The sequence below is a fragment of the Sipha flava genome, unplaced genomic scaffold, assembly GCF_003268045.1.
Source record: "Sipha flava isolate LNK unplaced genomic scaffold, YSA_version1 41_pilon_pilon, whole genome shotgun sequence".
Taxonomy (NCBI): Eukaryota; Metazoa; Arthropoda; class Insecta; order Hemiptera; family Aphididae; genus Sipha; species Sipha flava.
In genome coordinates, this window is record NW_020273144.1 from 817,781 (window position 1) to 843,574 (window position 25,794).

The window sequence follows — 25,794 nt, forward strand, 5'->3', positions numbered from 1 at the left end:
GGCCGCCCGACGACGCGACTCCTCGACCCGTTGACCGCGCGCCGCCAGTACCGCTTAGTACCGCAGTCGCCGTTCTCATCATCAGTCCGACCGGGTCAGTCCAACGCACTCGACCGCCGCCGACCAGACGGAAACACCGGAACCAACAGCAACTGGTACGCGACGCGCGACCGAGGAACATGGCCAAAGCCAAAGGTAAGCCCTGCGCACTCGTCCTCCGGGAGGCGAGGCGCTTCGGTTAATTTCATTTCCTTCCGTTTCCACTCGAACCTCCCGCGTTAACGGAAACATCCTGCGGGTCGAGCTATTTTCCGCGGTCCTAGGCGCACCGGAACTCGTTGGCAAAACCAGAACAAACCGTTGCCCCGACACCGCCGTCGGACGGGGTGCAACGCGAACGGCCGAGCGCGCCGATGTTTCCACGCGGGCAACGCGTTCCGTTTACGTTTCGTCACGACTAACGGTTACGGGGGCGAAAAAAATTCATTCCTCGAGGTCGATAATGTCCTCCGGGTAATGCGTGTGTCCGTTCATATCTGATGGTCCGGAGCGGTCTATCGACTACCGGCGACGAACACGCGCGCAACTTTTCCGATTCACATTTGTAAAACCATCGTTTTTGTCGGCATTCTATCGCGTTCCATAGCGATCGCGAAATGTCTGCCGATCGTCTGCAAATACGGTGTTTGGATTCATTTTTTACCTGTACTCGTCCATCGAGTTACCGCTGCCGCGGGTGTCCGTGGTCAAGTTCGAATACCCGTGTACGGGGACGTTGGTAATAAATTGTCACTGATAATGTTACGATTGCCGGTGTATTATCGGTGTACGATTTCGATAGTTGGAAATCGTTTTTTTCCGTTGAAAACGAGATAATGCCGTGGTGACGCATAAATATGAAATTTTAGTCATGCATATGCACGCACGGTATTCGAAACGTCACGTTCGATGATAATAACGATGATATACCCACCTAGGCCGGTAATGATTCGAATACAATATTTATAAAATTACTTAATAATAGCAATAATTATAATATAATTAATAACAAGTACATAATGATCTAGTCGGTACGCACCTAACGCATTTTTACGTGTTTTTTTTATTTCATTTTAATCGTCCGGGACTAACGAGTTGCAAGATTCGTTTTTAAACGATAACATGTTTAAAAATAAATCGCAATTATAAGTAAACGTTTCTACAAAACTGTTGTTTTAGTGTGTCATTGACTTGTAGACTCGTCTATTTCGGTAAAATATAATAATCCTGTTACGGTTGTGAATCAACATGTGCCATGTGACTCGTTAACATTCGACCAATCGTTGGTCAATGTTTTCTAAAATTATTCTATATATAATACATTCGTATTCATAATTATGATGCGTTACTATAACCACGAAAAAAACTTTTACGAGGTGATTTTTTAGATTTGATAAGTTGTGGGTTTTTTTAAAAAAAAAAAAATGTTGTTTTATTCGAAACACTTTCTCTTAGAACAGTCTAATATTTATACCGGCTGGTAATGGTTTTATATTAAACTCGTTACAACACTGCACCGAACACATTTTTGTAGAAACAAAAAAGAAAACAACAACAAAGTATTATGTTGTCGAAACGTGCAGCCGTTGTACCGAGCGTACACGCGAATAAGGTCAGGTATCTTAAGCATTCGTGATTTTTGTTTTTGTTTCATAGTCATCGACCCAGACCTTGGAAGGTCGTACAATGTGATATAGCTGACTGTCGTTTAATTATTAATGTATGTTACACTGCAGTGCTGTATACGATGTGATATACACCGGGTTTCGTGATGCTAAACGATAACCAATCTCTGATCGTTTCGGTTAAACAATGTATCATGTATATGGTGTGTAATACCATTATTTTACCATATTTTTTAGTACATCCCGTCGACAACAGATCTGACCGTCATGTGTAAAACGCGTGTTAAACATTCATACGAGTACGCTTGAAAATAGTTTTAACGAACAATCATTATTCATATCCGAATAGCTTTTCGAATAAATAAATTTGAATATATTTTTCCGTTTACACGATGATTGTTCAACACATAGCAATTTTTGTCATTTTTATCACTTAAAAAAGCTTGTGATTGACTAATCGTTATTACTAATCGCAGTGTCTTTTTTGTATACCGTGGATATTTTTCCCCAACACATTCGTGACTAATTGCGCACATTATACGAAATTATGAAATCTAATTGCACACGTATATCAAACGATTTCTCGCGTTCGGACAACGATAATTGAAGAAATGTCATTCGTAATCGCGCCGAGTCATTTTTATCACGCACCATCCAACAGCTACCTAGTTATTATATTACCATCAAATTGATAATTGACGCGCATGACGGTATGACAAGAAAGGTTATACGCTTTGATAGATTTGAAAAGAAGATGTTCGAAACGAGTAGAACTCTTCGATTATCTATACGCAGTGACTAATTAGTGACTAAACACAATCATCGAATGTTATTTGAACGTAGTTAAAAGAGTTGGTCAAGAGAAAACATGTTGCTCGAACTTCGATTTCAATTTCCGATTTCTGCAAACGTCGCTGCACGGATTTCGTGAAAGACGGTTGGGTTATGTAAATTAGATGTGTCGTCGGCTCGGTATTTCTATTGTCGATATGGTGTCAACTATAACACGTTTTACGTATACTAAACTCGAAACGCTATCCGCGTAGAAATAGCTGCCATTATTATATTTCACTATGTATGAATGGCGTCCGATGTGTACATATTAATTATATTACAAATTACGTTCGGTTAATATAAATTATGAAAACGCGAGGACGGACCGAGGAACGAGTACTGAGAACTAATTTTTTGAAATTGTCTGTTTGGTATTGTTGACGTGTGTGGCTTATCCGGCATTGTGGCGAAACAGGTAGAGAGATCCCTTTCCAACTCGTCGCTTTGTAGTAAATTATATACATTAGTTTTCGATTACATCTGTACATGTTTCCTGTACTGGTAGTAAATAAGAAATACAAATCGTCGGTCTGCAAGGTTAAATGTAAATAGTTAAATACCATTATTATTTTCTAAACATATTTATTTTCACATAAGTAGTTTTACTACACGGATCTCATGTGAATCGAATAAAAATACATTATTATCACTATAAATGTTGGTAAATATTAAATCAAAAGCAAAATAATATTTCGTTTTATTAAATAAAATAATAAAAAAAATCGTTGATTAATCGTTGTTCCTTATGTATCCTTAATCCTTAATTTAATTGTAATATGCATAGGTATATACGATTGTGTAAAATAATGCGTATTCTTCATTAGTTATTTAAAATAAAAAATTTTAAATGTTCTATTAAAACTTAAAAACCCAATAAAAATATAGATAGATGATAAAAAAGCTATAATGCATGTTAATTAAACCAAAAAAACTATAATAATTATAAGTAACTGTAGATAACGATAAAAGAAAAACCCTAATAACTGGCAGGATTTCATTGAAATCAAAATATGTTTAACAACGTAACTTTTCGGTAAACTATTGTATTCTGCATAACTAAATGTATGTACAACTTGTTGGTTATAAATAATTTGTGAAAGCAAACGGTTTTTTATTCTTCTAAATGCTGAACCACTATTTAGCTTAAAAAATAACCAATGTACCTCAACTCACTTACATCGTGTTTTTTTTTTCATATCCATACCACTCAAGGTGCAAATGATCATAAAGTCAGACGCCTGATTATACGATTTATTTTTCTACTTTTAAATTAAGTTACATAAAAGTTGTTTATTGGTATTTTGTTACGTTACGACTGGTTTGTACTTGTTTTACGAAATGAAAAACCTAAAAAAAACTAATTTATTGACATCATTCTCAATATGCCTAATTATTTTTCTCAATGAGTCCACGAAATAAAGTAAACGCATGTATTAAGAAAATTAAAAACGTTCTATCTCCACACGGAGTCAAAGTTAATAATAAAATTCTACTTTCACGGTGAATACTTTTCAGGTATAAAAAAAAAGTTAAAAACATTGTACTAATTAATAGAAAACTTCTTATTTTGAACATAATACTTTCGAGTGATACCTGTCGTGTCTTAATTTATGTTTTTAATATGCTTCCTGACTTTCCGTGATTGTATGTATTATTGTGTATAGAACAGTCACGTCCCATGATCGAGTCAAGTATTTAACTATGTTTTTCTTTGTTATGTTTAATTTTATGTTATGTTTGAATTTGAATTTTTTTATATTTATAGTGCGTAATATTATATAACAATATTTATTTTAACTACACACATACACAAGTAACACGTTAAATACATTGTAAATCACTTGTATTTTCCAATGACCATGATTTAAATAATTTTTGAAACAATACGATAAAACGTAATAGTCATAAGTCATTACTTAACTAATTTTTGTGTATTAATTTAATTATTGGTATATTTATTGTATGTATGGTAATTAAATATCAAAGAATCACCGGCACTTATGAGTCTATTTTTGTTATATTTAATACATGCATACAAATTTAGCCGTATAATATATAATATCTGACCAATTATTAAGTTACACATTAATTTTTATCTTCAAACATTAAGTTTTAATTTACGAATATCTTGTTTACGACGGGTCTCGTTGAGTGTTGAGTAAAGATTTTAATTAAAACATTCAATAATTGCGTAATTAAGCAACGTAAAATTTCCATGACTATTTAGTTATATTATTATGCAACTGTCAATCAATATTTGTCAGTTATAATCACACAAAATACTTATAAATACTTTGCTGTTATTACAGTTCTGATTGATTTCCTAGTAAAACAACCGTGATGTTAGGTATGATATGGTGAATTTGTATTTTGATGTCTTGCTCATAATCGTATTTTATGTTATAATTATCATTCATATTATAGCGAACCCGATAAGAAAAACCGTATATGTGTTGTTATAACGTGTTATAAGTTGTGATATCGAATAAGTAGGAAAAGATATCATACATATTGCGTTATTACACTTAACTCAACATTACATCATTGATTTTAGAATAGTATACAGGTTCGCAGTCCTAGTTTTAAAATTAGTAGCAGCTAAGTGGACGCAGCCACTAGACGTCGTTGTACGTTTGCATTCAACTTATTAAAAGCATGTTTTTAAAAATAAAAGTTTTATTTCATATTAACTACTGAAGTGTGAGGGTTATATCACTAAATGGTCTCCCAGTCATTTTCTTGTTATTCATCTATTTCATTTTACCACATTTAGTTAATTTGAATGTAGCACAGATTTTGTATATTTTTTTAATAGAGGAAAAAAACCTTACGACCGAAGTGGACAATGCCCGACACTTTGCCCGTAACGTAAGCAATGTCCCCCTCCCTAAATTTCATGAAAAAAAAACGAAAAAAATTTTTTAAAATTATATGTCAAGCAATGATAAAAATTATATTTTTTCTATAGCAACTATGTATAGACTTGTTTTCAAAAACCAAAAGAAAATTAGATTTTGTTCTATAATTTTTATTATTTTTTTTATTGTTCTCAAATAAAAAAATTTCTTTTCAATGTACCTACCGATTTTTTAACTTTTAATTGAAAGTTTATTCCTTTACAATGTTAAGAAATATTTATGGTAAATGGTAATACTTATAATATTATAGAATTATTGAATTTTATATATTATATTATGTCCACAATATAAAATGCTCCCCCCTAATAATTACTCTAGATCCGCGCCTGTCCGAGGCCATCTAGAACATTACACAATTATGATTATGATGAGCATTTTTCATTAACATTTACATTATTCATAACTTGAGTTTATATCGCTCGTCCATAAGGTTCCGTCAGAATTCGGTTTTCGTGCATACTTAAGCCACAAACATGCTATTATAATATCTGATAATATGAAAGTCGGTCTCACGCGGATAGACGGTCGTATTAAACACGTCGTTCTGGATATTGCAGCGAAATCGAACTCGCCTTTGCATTTGTAGTGTAGCCAAAGCTGATAAAGTAATTAGACGACGACCATCCGCGTTCTTTCCGTTTTTTCGATTCGTCGCAACGGACGAAGAATATAATCTCAATTTCGGTGACCACGAGAATCATATATCGATGACTGATTCCATCCCGTTCAAATGATTAAGGATCGTAGGTGATTTGATGACTCTGTCTCGCATCGTATTCTGTTCGTATACCCATGCATAATACGATTATTATAAAAACATTTGTAAAAAAAAATGTAAATAATTATTTTTAAATTTCCATACAATCTCAAAAGTGACCAACCTAAGTGTCCTATAAGTAAATATACCAAGTCTACAAATGATCTTTTTTTTTTGAGTATTAAAATTTATTATTTCTAGTAAGTGCAAGAAATAATCACTTTCGAAAATGTTGTTATGTTTTACCGTCGAAAACTTGTTAACAAAAATTATTCTAATCTAATTTAATATATAATAGGTCCAATATAAATTATTCGTATATAAATTATAATGTAATGAGAAGAAAAAGGTTTTCTTGCATAAACAACACTGCGCAAACAAAAACAGTGAATTCTAATAATCCATTATAATATCACACAGTGTAATGTTAAACAGTGAACTTTATACACCTTTGTAACGAAAAAAAATCGTTGCACTAACAATAATACGGTGTTTTCCTTATGCAGATTATACATTTATACCTACAAAATGGATGCTTCACGACGAGGATTTATCTAATTGCTATATCACGCATGGCAGTATCTCAAATACTGGTGGACGTGATTTGTAAAATTAGTACAGCCCATTAAGTGCACGCAATCGTATAATAAAAAATAGTCTGTATATCATTCGTAACAGATGAACTTTTTGCGAAATTTGCAAATCGATAACTCGTGTGAATTGACGCGTCTGATACTGCAGCAGTATCGAAAACAGACGAATTGGACCAAGAATGCGAACGAAGCCGTAGCCGGGGGGGGATGGGTTTAAGGTTCAGACCTCTCCACGAAACCGTTTTTTATAATAAAATTGAATGAGTTTAAATGCCTATTACATTTGAAATTTTAAAATTTGCTAGTCAAAAACTAGACAAAACTAACTTATGCTCTAAACTTCTCTCCCTCACTCCCAAAATATTTTGCTAACTATGACATTGGATGCGACAATTAATAGCGTGTGCAAAACAGTGCTCAACTTGAGGGGGTATTATTACTATTATTATGTTATTATTATAACGCTTAACAAGTTTCGGGGACGCTCTATTTTTTAAAGTAAATAGAGTCCCCCTTCTTTAATTTTTCCAAGTCTAGCATTGGTGCGAAATAGACCCTGCCGAAGACTTACTACAGTAAATAAATTTTCAGTGCGCTCTGCTCGAGTTGACGTGTCCGAACGGTCATTTGTGATGTTTAATGAGCGATCCAGTGCGTGATTTTTTTTTTTTCGTTTTTGATTCCCGTTATACGAATGATTTTATCGATTTTTCTTGTCCGCGACGTGCGTTCACAAATTCCTATTATACAACAAACCATTTAAATATCGAGGCGGGTCACTCTACTACTCCTATATCGTCTCGTTTTCGAAAATTCAACACCGCGTGATTCACAACGACGGGGTTTCGGATTACATGTTTTCCTCTCCTGTTTCAATGCGCACCACATAAACATTCATCGTGTATATGTAATCTTGCACGTGGAAAATGTTCGAACCGTTCGATCACTTTACCCGACCTCTATTTGTTGACATTATAATATAATTATAATATTAAAAAAATAAAAAAATATAATATAAATAAATAATAAATAAATAATATAATAATAATAATAATAAATATATGTATTAATATATTAATTATTATTATATTATAATATGTATGTTGTTCTATCGCCAACGACGACTGTACACACACACGCGCGCGCGTGCGCATATAACACATAAACATAAACATAAGCACTACGAAGAGCAAAAATCACGAAAAAGAGAAAAAAAACAAACGACCGGCTTACTTAAATTTGTAGGTTGATTAGCAGCTAAGCGTATACATAATATTCGACGGTCTTTCGTCATTGCCGTTTGCCTTGAACGTACAAGGATTGCCTAGATACGTCTCGGCTGCAGTGGTGTAGTTCCCGTAGAGGAGGAAGTAGGTGTCTTCTTAACCTTTTTTTTTTTAGTATTAAGGTGTCTCTATGTTCGGATTTCAACCGCTGTTCCAGCGCGTATAAAGTAGTTCCTACCGAGATTCCGTATCCTCTTGAACATATATTACGGTATGCGCAAACCGGTGTGTACCACTGAGGTCAACGTACGTTAGGATCATTCCGAACGCTAGTTGGACTAGTTATTGCGGAGCATACGACTGTGTGGAATGCAAAAATTCATCTGAAATAATTTGATCTACACTTTCTCCACTGGCAAGGATCCCTTCGATGTCAAAACCTATAGCATAGGACTATTGATGAAGACTTGTATGCTCTTGCTTTCAACTTAATATTAAACTGTAAATAAAACAACCATAATATCCGTCACCGGTATTCTTTATTTTAGTCAAAATACCATTTAACACTTAAACATACACACGAGTACCAAACACTCGGCACGTAATAGTATAATTAATGCTGTTATCAACCGAAAACGTTTCGGGTTATATATGAGCGACACGCGCGCGCGCTGCATTAAGAACAGAAAGTGTTGAAAATAAAGCAGTTGTATAGTATTATTTTGATATTGTTCGATAACCCTGAATTCAACTCATGTGACATTTTGATTTCATTAATCGGTAAATGCGTGAGTCCATGAGTCTAAACAAACAATGCAACCGATTCTAATTGATTAAAAGTACAACATGTATAATGTATATACATTTTCTTGTAAAAATACTTAAAAATATTAAAAATCGCGCCATTAAAGTCAAAACCGTAAACTAAATACCTATCATATGTATGATCTATGTGTACATTTTGCGTTGTATAATCGCCGTTTTTTTTACCAATATTAATATATAATACAATATGCAGGAGCTTCGAATGTGATCCGAGTCCTATTCAATCTTGGGACGTGCGCGATATAAATATATGCACGTATATAAATAATTATTCCGTCTGGGAGTAAACCATTCGTTTTTTCTTTTTAAATACTTGCATACTTCATTAAACGGTTACGAATCCACATGACCGTAATTGTTTCCGTTCGCACTAGTAACTTTTGAACCCGCTATGACTCATGTCTAACCTGTACGACTATACGTAGCATATGCACGCCGGGACATTGTACAAAATTATAAATTCATGTCTGAATCAAAGACTCAAAGCAATGTGAAGATAATATGATTCGTTGATATGCAATTTGATTCACACGTATTCAAAGAATTGGGGAATTATTATTAATATCCCGTTGGACCGGATTGTGGACATAGTCTATTAGAGAGAAAGAAAGAGAGAGAAAGAGAGAGAGAGAGAGAGAGAGAGAGTGAGAAAGAGAGAAAGAGACAATTATCATTGAATTGCTTCAGCTATAAAACGTAACCCGAGTATAATGTTAAAAGTTTAGCGTTTAACCACCACCACCACCACTAGTCCCAAATGACATTGCAGTATTGTACGATTCACTGAACCACTAAAATATAAGGGGGTTTTAAATTTTTAACAGACCGACTCTCGGTAAACGGTAGGTAATATCAAGACCATAAATTGATGACAATTTATGAATACCAAAGTATGTAGAGTTTTTAATGTGTAATATTATACGAGTATACTGGGTTTTGGTGTATGGTATATAACCTATTCTTAAACCATTAATTGGAAAATGTTAAACCCACTTATTGTATAATCGAAGTCATATAAATTTTAATTATTATTGTTCCGCAGGGTGCGAAGCGTTTTTGTCGGATTTGGATCAATTGCCGTGCATTCAAATCGGAGACTTCAAGCTTCGCTTAGAACTTGATGACGACTTGTCACCAGAATTGCAGAATGTGGCCATCGAACAACTCAGAGAAACGCCAGAACAGCAGGCCAAATCGATCGCCGAACTGAAAGCATTACTCGAAGGTGAGCACACATGATTCTTCGTATGGTCGTAGAATTCATAAATATGACATTATGTACGCTTAATATTATGGTGCTGAGATTCGTCATTCTCCATAGTAATTTCTATTACTGCAACTCGAGTTTCTTGTACTGAACAACAACAATATAATACGCAAACCTAATCTGTGTACAGCGTATCAACCTAGTCATACCTACTCAATGTTCAACTTGGCAAAATTAAAGAAGGAGGACTCTGTTTATTTTTAAAAAATGACGTCCCCAAAACTTGTTAAGCGTTATAACTATAGCATAATAATAGTAGGCGACGCTAAAATTTCTAAAAATTAGTCAAGGTACTCCGTTCCCCCTCAAGTCGAGCATTGTACCTACCCACAACTCCTCGGTGTATTGGGCAACTGCAAACACTATGCAAGGATCTATATCCTCACTATATGAGGGATCTTAACGAATAAATTATACACAAATTTACTTTAAAAACGAAAATATAATTTTATTAACAAGTACAATACACACTTGTAATGATTACTTAATAGTTAATAGTGTATGATGTATACCTATGTTAAGCCGTAAATATGCTTTTATTGCATATTAATCATAGGAAAAAAAAACAGAAGAAAACCGCTGCATATAAAAATATTATTTTCTCGTCAGGTCATGTATGATATTATATTGTGCATCGATTAGAAACATCCGTGTTTCGTATGACTCGTGAGATATAATGTGATATAACACAAAAGCGTAAATTTTAGTAACTATATATATTATTAACTGCGCAGATAATATTTAATAGCCTACACGGTGAACACATGCAAAATGTTAAAGGTGAACACACGGTGTAAAGTTAACTCAGACACGTAATTTGAAGTTGCGTAAACAGTAACAGATACGCTTTATGTAGTTGTGCAGTGCGAAGTTCACGAAGGTTTAAGAGTAACAATTAGATAGAATTAATTAACTTGTAATCGTGTACGATTAAACGATCGCACAAATTAACCTACATCATACAACCGAGATATAAACAATGCGTCAAACATACTATATAAGCTACGATTCGTGTGTATATTTATTTACTGTAAACTGGCTAAAGAAACCTTCAAGTAAGGTAACTATTACACCTAAACTAAAATATCAGTAATATAATCAGGAATATAAAAGAAGGACAAGACTACTAAGTTGGGTAAAATACAAGATCGAGTAAATGGTATTGCTAAATTTGTATTTTAAGCTTCAAACTAACGTACTATTCTAAAAAAAAAAAACTATTTTTATCGAATGCCTATGTCAAGTGAATAATTTTATATTTTTAAAGATTTATTATAATAAAAATGTCTTAATGAAGTTAGTAGAACTATTAAAGTACTAACTTTAAGAACAAAAGAAAATTGGAACAATAAAAAATTTCAAATACCTATAAACAGCACCAATTTCATAAATTTAACTCGAAATTTCTTTAAATAAATAACTAATATTGTCCAATGAAAATTTTTTAAAATATCCAATTTCATCAACAAATTTCAGTTTGTAACAATTATTAATCATTTGTACGACTTTCCAGTTATTTTTTATTTATATTTTTTTTTATGTTTACAGATAAAATCATTTTTGCAAAAAATTTTATATCTAATGTTTAAGTCTGATATATAAAAGTTTGAAAATATGATGTATTTTTGATAGCAACAATGTAGCGGATTTTCGTGATTTTTATCCTTTTTTCAACATTTTAAAGGCTCATTATTTTTATTTTTTTTAATTAAGCTCAATTTTTTATTCTGTTATACTTATATATGCTTGATAAACATTATATTACACTTTCAATATTTTTTATGTAACCCAAACTATTTTATCAACATTTAAAAAAAAAATCTAAGAAAACATGAAAATTTTAATTTTCTTTTATATTCTGGTCAAAATCGTAGCAAAATCAATAAATTCCTCATTTTACTCAGAATCTAATAATATAGAAATATTATAATAAAAATAGTGAAAGTAGGTGGTAAGAAATACAATAAAATAATATAAATACTAAAATAATAATAATAATAAATCTCATAATTTAAAATAATACAAAAAGCAAATAAAAACTGAATTCAAAATTGAATATATGAACACACTATGTAAAAAATATTACGTGACTTCAAACAAAAATATATAATCGATAGTAAGGTTAACTAATGAGAACTCTAGGGGAAAAAAGAGCATGTTGAAAAGGAAATAGCAAAGACTGCATTTTATTATATAAAATTAATTAATATTATATATCTAGTGAATTGATACGTAAAACCAAGTAAATAATTTTTCGTTTTGATTGACCTACTTATTTATCATCACTATCTCAACAAACTTATCGTTTAAACGATATGTAACTATATTAACAGACGAACCGCAATCATTGATTTACCTATATTATAATAATCACTGCAATTTAAATTAACATTTTCAATAACCGCAATATGTGTACTACAAATCTAGTGTTTTTTTTTTTTTATATATATATTATTATTTTGACCAATTATAAAACTGCTATTGAACAATTACGACATAACGGTATTTACACATTCGTATGAAGTTTACACGAACTCATCCTTTTTTTTTTCCCCGTAGAATCTTTAATCTGTTTTCGAAACCAAAAACAATAAAATGTGTTTCACAACAAATAAAATTTGTTTGTAAAATCTTGAATATTTTACTATAAATAATAGGGCTTACTATAGACGCACGATATGCATCGCGGTTCGTGGTACCTAAATTGAACTTAAAAGCATTTCAAGTGGTTCTTTAATATATATATATAGGTATATATAGATGAAATGTAATATTATAATTTTTTTGTGTAACCCAATTGTAAAATGTAACCACACGACGATTTTCGCTTTTGCGAATTAAATTGTATTTGGTAAATAATATTATCGATTATAATCAAATTACATAAAAAGTTAATATTTTATGCACTTAAAAAAAATGGAAATGCGATAGTTGTAAAGTATATGCAGGCTTTATTAAGGTAAACAAACTAAATTAAAATGTGAAATAAATAAAACCACGATTATAACCCAAGAGCACGTTTCTTTTATAAATGTAATAGATAAAAATAATTAAAAGACAATCGTTTCGTTTTCGTTTCATATCTTATAATGTTTTTAGCGTTAAAAATGTTAAATGGATAACTTATTGTTTTGTATTGCTGTTTTATGTTGAATAAACGATTTTATTTTACAATTTTTTCAGCGGACAAAGATCTAAAAGCACCAATAGACAACGAAGCGTGGCTGATCCGTTTCCTCCGGCCAACGAAATACTATCCGGAAAGCGCATACAAGTTGGTATGTTATATATATATATATATATATATATATAATACGCTTATATGGCTATTGAATTTTTTTTTTTTTTAATTCATTATTATTAACATTTATCATACAATTTTGTTGACAGATAAAACAATATTATCAATTCAAAGTGAAACACTCCAATATATACAAAGATCTTACGCCCAGGACTGAGAAAAACATTTTCGATCATGACATTCTGCACGTCCTACCCAAACGTGACCAAGGTGGCCGCAGGATCTTGGTTATTGAATTAGGAAGTAAGTTAGTAAGTAGGATATGTCCGAAGTTGACTTATGATCCAACTCGGTCATGTTGAACCACTATTGAAGTCGACCAGATTTTTGCCGCGCAAATTGAACACGGCACAATTATCGTTGTCCGAATACAAGTACATGGTTAATGGGTATATTGATATATTTAAGTATAGAAGTAAATTATGACGTGTAACGGTCGTAACTCGTGTTTTATATTATATATATATATATATCCAAAGCTGTCCTAAGGATTCTGGGGAAAATGAATTCGGGGGCCCCTCAGTAATAATATACGAATATGATAAAAAAAAAATGCACACCAAAATTACAAAATGTTGAAAATATAGTTTTTTTAACCTTAACCAATCAATATCATTTAAATGCATCAATATAATGAATTCATTTTTCAATAGCTTCTCAACAATATTACCAGTTACCACATTTAATTATTCAAATTTAATTTATCCCCAGATCATTTATAAACAGCCATAAAAAATTAGAACGTCGATACTTGTGATAACGAAATTCAACGTATATTTGGATAAAATTAAGTCATCCTTCAAACTCCAACAATAACCAAAATAAATTACAGTTATAACTATTTAGAAATTAGAATAATCGAAAATACAGCCTTTACAATTAACGCTCAAATATAAATATGAGTTAATTTTATTTAATTAAATGTATTAATATTTCATAACGAAATATAGTATAAAAATAATTTATTAATACCAATGATCTCTGATGGGTGACGCCGAGTGTTTCTAATCGATCTGGACTTTAAGGAAACGTCCTTTAAATTTTCCTAGACTGGGGCTCAGGACAAAACGGTCCCGCTGCCCTCCCTCCTTGGCGACGGCCTCTATATACCTACTATACGTTATTACTTATTACAATATCACGTGTAGACCAATTTGAAAATGTTAATAAAAGTCAAAGTAGGGGATGAGGAAGGGAGAATTTGACATAACTACGTCTCGTTAAATATTTTAATTTTTCTATTAACACTCGTTCTATTTTGCAGAAAAATGGAAACACAAGAAGTGTTCGTTGGATGAGGTGTACAAAGGCGCTGTGATATTCCTCGAAGCGGCTATAATGGAACCGGCCACTCAAGTAGCCGGAGCTCAAGTTATTTTTGACATGGACGGTTTGTCGTTACAACAGACCTGGCAATTTAGCCCGCCGTTCGCCAAACGTATCGTCGATTGGCTTCAAGTACGAATCGTCTTCATAGTTATTATTAAAATTGACGACGACAGAGCTTTAGAGATGACTGACCAAAATATTGGTTCCGCTAACAAATCCCGTTTATTATACACGCAATTGTTGAATTGGAAAAATAAAAGAAAAATGCAGACTCAGAAGCTTTAGATGATTGCGAGCTATGATTTCTTTATTTCTGTGAATCATACTCGTAATATAGAGATTTAAACGTTTCCTATTTCCAACGTACCGATCGATAACTTAATGCGATAAGGATTTTAAAAACGGTTTTATATTTTACTCAACATACTGAATAAGTACTTAAATTGTATAATTTTCATAATTTCAATTTGTTCAATTATATTTTTGATATTTTGGAAGGAAAAAAATGGGAAAATCGATATAGAGGTAGATTTTACGATTTCGTATACAAGGCTTAAAAAAATAATAGTGTAGACTAAGAAATTGCAGACCTGGGTTTGTTGGATCGCGTAAGCGTTCAAAAAAAGTGGTTATAAATTATGTTTTATGACGAATTCAAATCAGTCTGCTAATTCATCGACTGGTACGTTAGGTCAGGTTAGGATAGACAGAATCAGAAAATCATGGTTTGCAATCCCTTTAAGAAAAAATGTAGCGCTTGTCGAAATTATTCAACATAAGTTATACGCGAATAGCCTATAGTACTCACTTAACTATATTGTTTTTCTTCGTTCTACATTTTTAAAATGAAAACCTTAATGAACATATTGATCGAATAAATTATAATTAAACAATAGTGTGTTTGACGAAGTACAAACTGAAAAAGTATAGTTTTCGTAAGAGTCGGAAGAGTAATTGTTTCGTAAAATAGATGTACCATCGATAATTATCATCAGTACAGGATTACTATCCTAAAAGCGCAATACCGAACACCGTAAAGTAGTAGGCAGCAGTGGCGTGCCGAATATAGGTCTAAATGAAGCCCAGGCATCAAGTTATAAAGGGGTGGGTTGTTGTTGGATGATAATATGTAAATCACATAATTATCGTATATATCTAGGTAAAGAAATATTGATATATGAGTTCTAAATGAGATGAATTTAAATATGGGTGGGTGGGTGGTAAACTAGATTTTGCGACTGGTATCAAAAAAAATTTTATCTTGGCATGCCACTGGTAGGCAGCAATGTGTATAATACTTTACATATGTATTCTTGTTTATTATTAATTTATAATATCATAGTCTTCTCGAACCAAATCAATTCGATCGCTGCCTATACATGCACATGATTCCTTTTGTAATGACATGTTTTGTATCATTATCGTTTTTCATTTCCAGGACTCTGTACCAGCGCGGGTCAAAGGAATCCACATCGTTAACCAACCGGTTATATTCAACGTGGTGTTCAACTTCTTCAAACCGTTCCTGAGGGAAAAACTACGGTCCCGGGTGAGCTAGATCACTTATTATTGTTCTCCTTAAATTGCACTTACAATCAACAGTGTATGTCCCCACGTATTGTCACGAACACAACGACGCATCTACGGATGTGCCTCTCGTCTTCACGGGCCTTGTACCAAATATATTTAGAATAAGGTCCGTGCGCTTGTCCTAAGCCGGTTAGTGTTGGCTCTACATGACTTTATTCCATCGGCACGTATTTTTTTCGCGGTAAAATCGTCTTTTCCTCCAGATCTTTTAGCCGTGCATATCGCGTAGTGGAAGTCTGCAGACCGTTGTAGTATCTCCTGACAACTGTGCACGTGCGGAAACGGAATACATTTTTTTAATTTTTTTTTTAACCTTTGCAGATCATTTTCCACGGCACCGACCGGGCGTCTTTGCACAAATACCTGTACCAGCCGTGCCTTCCGGAATCCTACGGCGGCACACTGGACGTACCTCGCATTACCGGACCGCAGTGGTACGAACTCCTGATGACCGTGACGAAAGAATTCGAAGGTAAGCGAAACGGACGTTGTGCGATACCAATGATTTAACCGTCCGACTAACGGACTAACCAACGGTTTGAACCTCGCAGACCACCGATCCCTTACCAACATTCTACGCATTACTTATATCTTCTTGTATCTTCGTAGCTTAAACTACAAGTTGTAGATCTCGTCCACGTAAGATCGAAAAACTTTTCGATTTCGCCTCGTGAGAATATCCGAGTAGGAATTATAAAAACAATCAATATTACCTATATGTTTATAGTTGATACGTAATTATATCTGTGTATATCATGTATTATTTATCATTTTCCGAGTCTGTTCACTCGACTTGATTTCGCGGCACATTGATGGTTTTGGTCCCAACGCGAGTCGTTTTTTCACCGACATTTTATGGTCACGAGTCGTGTAATATTATCGCACCATATATGTTCTTAAACTGTCCTCACTACCGATAAAAAAAATACCGCGATGTGAAATGTCAATTGATTTTCATTTGTTCGCAGTTATCAACAAGTACGGATACAAACAATGATTCCAATAAAAGCAACAAATTCTGTCCTGCAATGTACGCATCAAGACAAAACAAGAGTTTATCCCTCGTGCGATGTCAAGAATTGAAAAAATAAATAAATATTTTTATTACTTTGGTGTCTGTCAATCTTTAAAAAGAGAACCGCATGTTTATTTTTATTTATATTATATCAAACAAATAAATTACTCTCGTCTTAAGTTTACCAAGTTTGACAACGACCTTATAGGCCTATGGATTGCTGGTAACCATATATATATATATGTATATATATTGTGCTTAGACAGAAATAGCGCGTGTGTGGTACGTTGAACAACATAGGTTCTCGTGGTGGTACTCCACCGTTATATATCTATACATAATTTTACATGATTAATATTTATTTATTCTTTTATTTATTAAACGATTGTTTTATCAATACGAATATCTTTTATTGTTATACAGTACGAATACGTATACTGTATGTTTTGTCTGTTCAAATTATAAACATGTACTGACATTTATTTAATTTTGTAAAATTAAAACAACATTTTAAAATTTAATACATAATAAAATAATACGTATTTGTGCATTTTTATAGTACCCAGTGACGTTTACTGTATCATTACACTGATCATGGTAGGTACACCTACCAGGTACGTATACCTTTCACCGTAACCTTTTCAAAAATCAATAGATGTTCGAAAAACGAAAAACCGTGCGAATGGACTGTTCTATCGACATCATCGAGCAGATTTGATAAAGCGTAAAGTGACATGACTCGAACTAAAAACGACGGCTATGACTCCTGGCTTCGGACAAACGTCATATTATGTACATTACGATTGCCAGCCCCTATCGCCAAATCGATATCATCGTCGATGATGGTCTTTCGCAATACTAATTGGTATATCACGAACACAAACATAAAATTAAACGCATAGTGATTTGTATTATTTGACTTTTAACATTTAAACCGTGCATTTCTCTGCGAATCTGATGTAATTATTGTTTTTTTTTTTTATATACCATCAAATTGTATCCAATATATAGGCGCTAAAATGTCCTATGTTCGATAGGCTTTCGATAGAGGTACCACCTGTGAAAACGATAAAACTTATAATACAATGTACTGATGTATGTCTTGAATTTTGATACATCTGGTACACACACATACAAGTACATAACGGTACTGGCCTGTTGGATTTTTTTTTTAATACATCGGTCAGTATTGATAAATGAAAATATATGAGAACGCGTCATACTCGATGGTGATTACTAGGGTTCGGATTTTATAGCATTTGCCAATTGTTATGGGATTCAGGTTAGCAAAGTGAGGTATACACTTGTTTTGTGCAGCAGGAACTTCAAAAATGAAATTAATTTTGCTATTTTTTTTACATATTAAAGTATTTTTTATTTTTAATTCTATTTTCGAAATCTAGGTGTTATTTTTTCTTTTTCTCTAATTTGCGTGATAATATTTATTTTGTATTTTTCATAAATATAGTTTATAAAAAATTGAATTAATTTATATATAATTAGATAAATTTCCAAATGTTCGTTTTTTAGATTGTTAACGAAAGAAAGTCTAGTTTTTGAGTTTTTTTTTTTGATTATTAAGTATAGTTTTATTTTATAAGTTAATTCATAAGATTATATTATAGAATAAACTCTCAGTCAAAGATAATAATTTAAATTAAATTTTGATTAACACTAATTTTTTTTTTTTATTATTTGCTGTTTTTGATTTTTTTTATGAATCATTTTAAGATATTTTTGGTCATATTATAATGCGTATTTCAGTTATAGAATCGCTATAAAATTAAAAATCCGGTGATTACAGTGACTTTTATTCAGTGTGCGTCTGATTCATAATTTCGAATTTATTCGAAAACAACAGTGTAATGTTGTGCATCATTCGATTGTAAAAGAAAGCACAAATATTTTATTATGTATACTATTTATATGTAGGTGATTTTTAAAACCATTTCAAATAAATAAATAACGGTATATTCGATACCCGCACGAACAACACGGGTCGAACAATAAATACTATTGACATTCCTACCTACATTCAAAGGACCACCCAAGATCCATGCCACTGCGTGTCCCTATATAACAGGGACACACACTACCCTTCACAGAGCTCTTGATTTTAGGTCGTCAGTGCATGCGTACTGATCGTAAGATCAACGAAGAGTTTATATAAGCGATTTATTTTGACTTATAATTTTAATCCGTTCGACTTGTGTTTTTCGTACGAGTATTGAAGAGTATCCGGATCCAGTGCAATTAAATTTTGCATTTGTCCTTTTTCTTTCAACCTTGCATCGAAATCTGAAGGTCCACGGCAAAATAAGTAAGTGCTGTTTTATTTAAATTGGCAGACTGTACAATTGCGCTGATCGGCTTTCGAAACTTCTCAACCCTAAGAGCCCTCCCTTAAACAAGGAGGAAGGTAACAACCCTTTAATACATTAACACCTCACCGCCATTCACATACATACCATCTCCCCCACCCCTATCCTTACTTCTCCTATATTATTTTTTTGTATTTTTGGGTTATTACAATAGGTTTCCAGAACACGAGGTAAAAGAAAGTATTTTTACTAAGTATTGTTTTTACTTATCAAACCAAATTATTTTATCGACATTTTCGAAAAAAAAACTAAGGCTAACTTGAATTTAAACTTGAGATGTTTAATTATTAACAAATTGTTCAAATAATCTTTTGATTATTATACCATCGATAGTAAACAGTGGAAATTTCAAGGTTCTACAATTATAAATTTTTTTTTTTTCGTTAAAAACAAAAATTGGATTTTGTCTAAAACCGGTAAGCCGCAAATATTGCTGTATTTTTATAATCGTTCGTCAGTTTTTCACAACCATAAAGAAAACTGTACATTTCCTATCAGAAAACTCTTGCGATTGTAAAGATTGGAGCAATACTTCTGGTCAAAATCGTGTACACGGACTAAAAAAAAAAGAAAAAAAAACGTAGCACACGATTATCAGTGGTGAGGTTTTGTACCTGAATGTTGGTCGACGGAAAAACATGTAATTCGTATAAGAAATTAAATAAAAATATAAAAATGTTATAAAAAATAAAAATATAATTCTGAAAATATTATTATTATTGTTATTCAATCGAGCTGGTACGGATCATGTTAGATGTACCATACCACTCGCATACCTTGTTCACGCTCGTACGTATTCGCACTGCAGTTTTAATACTTACGGTACATGCACCGTTTTGTGCATTCGAGTGTGCTCGCCAGCTTAATAACATTGCGACATGAGTAACCCCCGGCTCGGGAATCATTGCAAATAATTCCAGTTCTGTGAACCTTCGCTTTACGCGCAAACGAACACATTCAATGTTTTGCACGTGTTTGTTATATATTTTCCGCGCGCACGACACATGTTTTTCGACGCGTTTCGCTTGTGATTTTTAATCTTCGAAATCGTCGGTGAAAACGTTCACAAAGGATACCTGATCCCGGGTGAGAACATTTCAGTTGCTAATATCGCTGTCGGCAATCATGTCTTACGTTGTACGTCAAGTTAAAGTCGGGAACATTTTGCGCCTCCGAGTATACGGTTATTCACTGTGAATAATATGGGTTGGTTATCGTTTTACGAATAAGAAATATGATCAAGGAAAACGATTAGGAAGACATTTCATTGTTTAGCGAGTATTTTAGTGCGTTTGAAAATTAATTCACTATGGTACGGTGTAGGCGCATAAATGCAAGATAACGAACATGCGTAGGTACAGCTATTATAATTTTATCAACGAGTGTTTATGACGTTTTCTCGTGTTCAACATGATAGGTCCGCATAATCAAAATCCGTTTATTCCCAGTACATATATTCGCTTCCGATTCAATTTAATATGACCAGTAGAAAATTATCATTTTTGTTGGTATTGTATTTTTGTTACGAGTATTACATAATTATTAGATTAATCCAGTGCACATGAACGCGTCCTGAAATTCACATGAATTCCGTCCCGGGTTTTCTAAACGACTACACGAATTGCATCCCAAAGTAAAAACATTATTTTCCTTTCCATTTTACGACTTAGGACTGTCGAGAGCAAATTATTACTAACGGTAGGTTAAAAATATGGTTTTTTGTCGTTGTTATGCATTTAAAAGTATGTCGATTAAATAATATTAATTTATAATTATAACTATATTAAAAAATTAAAAAATTAAATTAAGATTTAAAAAATTATGAACGATATCTTTTTACTAAAATCGAGACGAGTTAATTGGCCATTTTCATATTTCTCGTATAGTCCTTTAGATAAAGCCGGACGCAAACTTGCAATCGTCTAGAAAACCGGGGTCGCAATTCGTGTGCAACCAATTAATTATTTAATTTATTATCCAATCATTAGATTTAGATGTATGTAGATGATATGATTTTTCGGTTTTACGCAAACTATATAATTACCGTTTTGTTATGTGTTATTCGTATTCGCCGTCATAAGTTAAAGTTGTTGATTTAATAATTAATTCTTTGAGTGCATAAGCATAGACAATAATCCGTCAAAATAATAATAAGCACATTAAGTCGTATCGATTTCGATGCATTAATGCAACACTTGTTGTTTCTGTCCGCCGCACTACATATTCGTTGTACAGAAAGAGAAAACGGTTTATATAGCAGTAGTCTATGATTACTACGTGACCGTTTTGGTTTTAATGTCCCTGAACTACTGCGCAACGATTTCTAAACGGATTATATTATACGAGGCTCGTTCGAAATATTCACGTTTCAAAATAGTTGTAAACCAAACAACGAATTATTATTATCAACATAATCTACGCGTATACTGAATAGTTTACTTTTAATAATTTAAGAAAGTTTAAACGGAACAGCCTATGGGCGAAACTCTTTTCGATCGAATTAGAACACCGCCCGGCAAGATCCACCTTCTTGTACTAACAGGTATAATTCACCAACAGGGTTTGAACGTAATTTCAATAATATTTGACTAAAAATCTTATTTTCTCGGAAACACGGACGACCGGTACGGTCCATACGTAACGGTCGACGAAAGCCAATCAAAAACGAACCGTAAAAATGTGCTCGCGAACGCATTCAAAACGCATCGAACATAGGCGTGTCCAAAACATTTCAGCAGGTCGTGCACGAGGCAAATATAAGCACGCGTAATACTGGGTTACCAGAAGTGAAAACAAAATACGACTTTCAAATTTCGATGAAAAAATCGATTATTACCTTGTGATCCGTGTACGAACACACAGTTACTGATTTTCTGAATTTCTGCTACAGTTGTGAACGACGTTTTGTTGAGACCTTAATTTTAAACTAACGTTAATTGATAATGCAATTAAAGTCAAATGTTGCAGGTCACGCGAGAGGCACGCAGACCGGCCTATGATTATGATATACACGTATATATTCACCACCAATCCTGTGTCGCCGTAACACACGCGCACCGCAATATTCGCAAATACTTGTAGTTTACTATTGCAGTTGCACGAAAACTTGAATATACTTACGCGTTTGCACTACCTAGGTTGAATCCGTTCATTAAACGAACGGAATGTCACCCGGCAGTGCGCGCAAATCATTACCTCGACATCCTATATCAGGGCCGGCCAAACTCTTTTTGGCCGCGATCTACTAAAAATATACTTCATTCTTGAAGATCGACTTACATGAAAAAGTTTTTTTTTTATTATTAAAAATACCTATGATCATTAAGAAACGTACTTGCATTAAGTGCATATTGACTTACGTAAATTTATATAAATTAATTACTTGCGTCTAGTTTAGATTTTATTTTGTTGAAGTGTGACATTGCATTTCATTGACCAATCGATCGTAATCTGGCGAATGATTGATGACTGCTAATCGAAGGCTCTGTTCAAAACGGTCATCAGAGAGTGTAGCCGGGTATTCAGTTTTTATCACTTTCATGTGAGAAAATGCTGTTTCGCACTAAACTGTAGATCCAAAATAAGTATGCAACTGCAAAGCTACATTACTTAAACACGGATATTTTTGATCGATTTTCGTGAGCGTAGCATGATAATTAATTCTAACACGATCGGCTTTGAAACAGTTTGCGACCGACCGTTTGCCCCCCCCCCCCCTGCCCCCCCCCCCCCCGTGTCCGATAGCATACGTGTTTTTAAGCGTTTGCTCGTAATGCGCGCGTTGGAGAACGGTTTTCGGACAAGGAGACCAAAAGAATATTTATCGTTCCGCGGATAATTTTCCGTCGCAGGACCCCGTAAGATTACGGGGGGAAAATACATACGACGGAACCGCGTGGGACTCGATAAATATAATCCGTTTTAGACACGTTTCCAGATCGCAATTGCCCCGCGAAATGATTTACGATCCGACCTGATACAGTTATCACCGTGCACAGGTTTATTTTCGGTTAGGTTTTCGGTCGGACGGGTTTCGCTGTGCGTGTACACGCACGATACATGTAACGGGGACGGTGTGTAAAACGTCCATTTACAGGCATTCGCTTTCGGCGGTCCGATCAAGGTTTGCTTACCGATGTGTATTTAAAAAAAAATAATAAAAATTGGGCGCCAAAGGCGTTCGACGTCCCGGAGCGTACATGTCACACGATGACGTGATCCAGTTCGTGAGGCCGACGGGCCAACGCGATATATTTTTTTAATCGCGTTGTAACGGTTAACGGTTAATCGCTGAGGCGGTTTTCTGAGTGAACGTGGCTGCTACAGGATCACTCGTGTCTCGTATTTCACGAATCTGTGTGATCTTGAAAAATCAGTCGGTTATAGAACATTTTTTTTATCTTTTACTATTTTTATCATTTGCATTACATAAAATCCATAAAAAAAAAAAATTATCATAAGCACTTAAGATTAAGATATTTTCTATGTATTTTTGACGTGAAGGACTTGAATAAAGGAAAATTATGCAACAGCAACACTTTAAACATGTATTTTATTAATTATTAATTTTACTAGTGTAGTGTCACCGCACCAATTTCTTTTGATTCTTCTTGGGGAAGGGGGTTTCTCTCTGGAAGTATTGACGATGTCAAGCATGAAAATCAGAGGGTTTGAACGGTTTTAACATGGGATAGAAACGATGACGTTCGTAAATTTTAAGATTATATTGATGAGGGAGGAGGGAATGGTTTGATAAGTAAAAAGGTTCATGTGTATTGTTATCGTTTGGAATGTTTGTATTTTATTTGTGTTGGTTTTCTTACGGGTTACACCTAGAGGCGGAATTTCCAATACGCAGAATAGGTATTAATAAAATGCATCATTCATATAAAATAAAAATAAAATAGAAAATTCCTAGTTTTATATTTACGAAAAATTATGTAATATTTACTTAACTGTCCAAAAAAAACAGTTCTAATTATGGTGGTTTACAAGACTTATCGTTGTACGTTTTCATTCAAATTTGGTAAACATCCATTTTAATTTCTTCAAAGTAGGCTAAATAACTAAAAGAAAAAAAAAATCGTATAAAAATTCAAGTGGATGAGGTACTATTATATTTAATAATTAGGACGACAACATTTTAGTTCCTATACCAGTAAAATAATTAAATTTGCATAAGTATAATTTTATGGTAAAATTAATATTTTCAAAAACATTTAAAAAAAATTGAAAAATCGCACATAAAATCCAAGATGGTGATTAATTATGAACCTCGGAGCGATAGAAACTTTTTTTTTTGTTATTTAGGAACACAAATCAAAACTTTTTGCAAAGTTTCAAAACTTTCAGATTTAATTCCGTAAAAATCGTTAAAATAAGAGACTACTCACACAGCATAGGTATATTTATTCGCTATATATGTGTATTTAAGTATTTAATAAATATTTAAAAACTGTACTATAATATTTTAATACAATTTTCGTTGATGTAGGCGAATTTTTCGTAATCTTTATTCTCGTAATGTTCTTCGGTCTGTGTATGCGTCTTTACGATTGTGGTGATCAAAGCTATCTTTCTGTTCGAAATCGTAATTATTCTCATTATATATTATATTAAAAAATTAATTAAAATAATAGCGTATGTACACTTGTATACACTTGACCTCGAAAAATGTGTTCATTATTTTTTTTTTTTTTTGGAATAACTTTCCGGTATTCCGTTAAACTACTCTTGTACCACCGTCGACCATAAAACGTGAAGAGACTTTATAGAGACATTTGAGACTTTTTTTAGAGACTTTAGCCTACATAGGCATCGGGTAACAGCAGTTAATCTGAGGTGATGAAACGTAACGAGTAGCGATAGCGCATGGCCATAGGTGCAACGCAACACGGATTGAGATATATCCTAATTAACTCTTATATTTACGCGGGATAACGAGTTTTATTACATAACGAGCGTGCGCATTATAAACAACAACGGTTGTGAATTCCGTCGTAGAAAAATGACACGATATCAATCGGATCGAAACGTCGTTGAACGAGAATGTCTCGCACGGTTTTCGTAAAACATTTCGTCGGGTATCCCCTAC

The 25,794-nt window shown here is 33.3% G+C and overlaps 1 protein-coding gene across 2 annotated transcripts in view; it reads left to right on the plus strand.

Annotated features, from left to right (window-relative positions):
- The window catches only part of LOC112688962 (alpha-tocopherol transfer protein), a 46,315-nt gene extending 28,514 nt beyond the window's left edge, over positions 1-17,801 (plus strand). The window contains exons 1-8 of one of the 2 annotated variants that reach the window (XM_025562413.1): positions 25-195; positions 9,860-10,042; positions 13,268-13,362; positions 13,475-13,628; positions 14,650-14,843; positions 16,153-16,263; positions 16,626-16,776; positions 17,273-17,801. In XM_025562413.1, coding sequence (XP_025418198.1) covers positions 180-195; positions 9,860-10,042; positions 13,268-13,362; positions 13,475-13,628; positions 14,650-14,843; positions 16,153-16,263; positions 16,626-16,776; positions 17,273-17,301 — 933 coding nt within the window. In that variant the 5' untranslated portion in view covers positions 25-179 and the 3' untranslated portion in view covers positions 17,302-17,801. Of the gene's footprint in view, positions 1-24; positions 196-9,859; positions 10,043-13,267; positions 13,363-13,474; positions 13,629-14,649; positions 14,844-16,152; positions 16,264-16,625; positions 16,777-17,272 lie in introns of those variants that run through there. The other variant, XM_025562412.1, reaches the window with a different exon arrangement.
- The last annotated feature ends 7,993 nt before the right edge of the window (positions 17,802-25,794 follow it).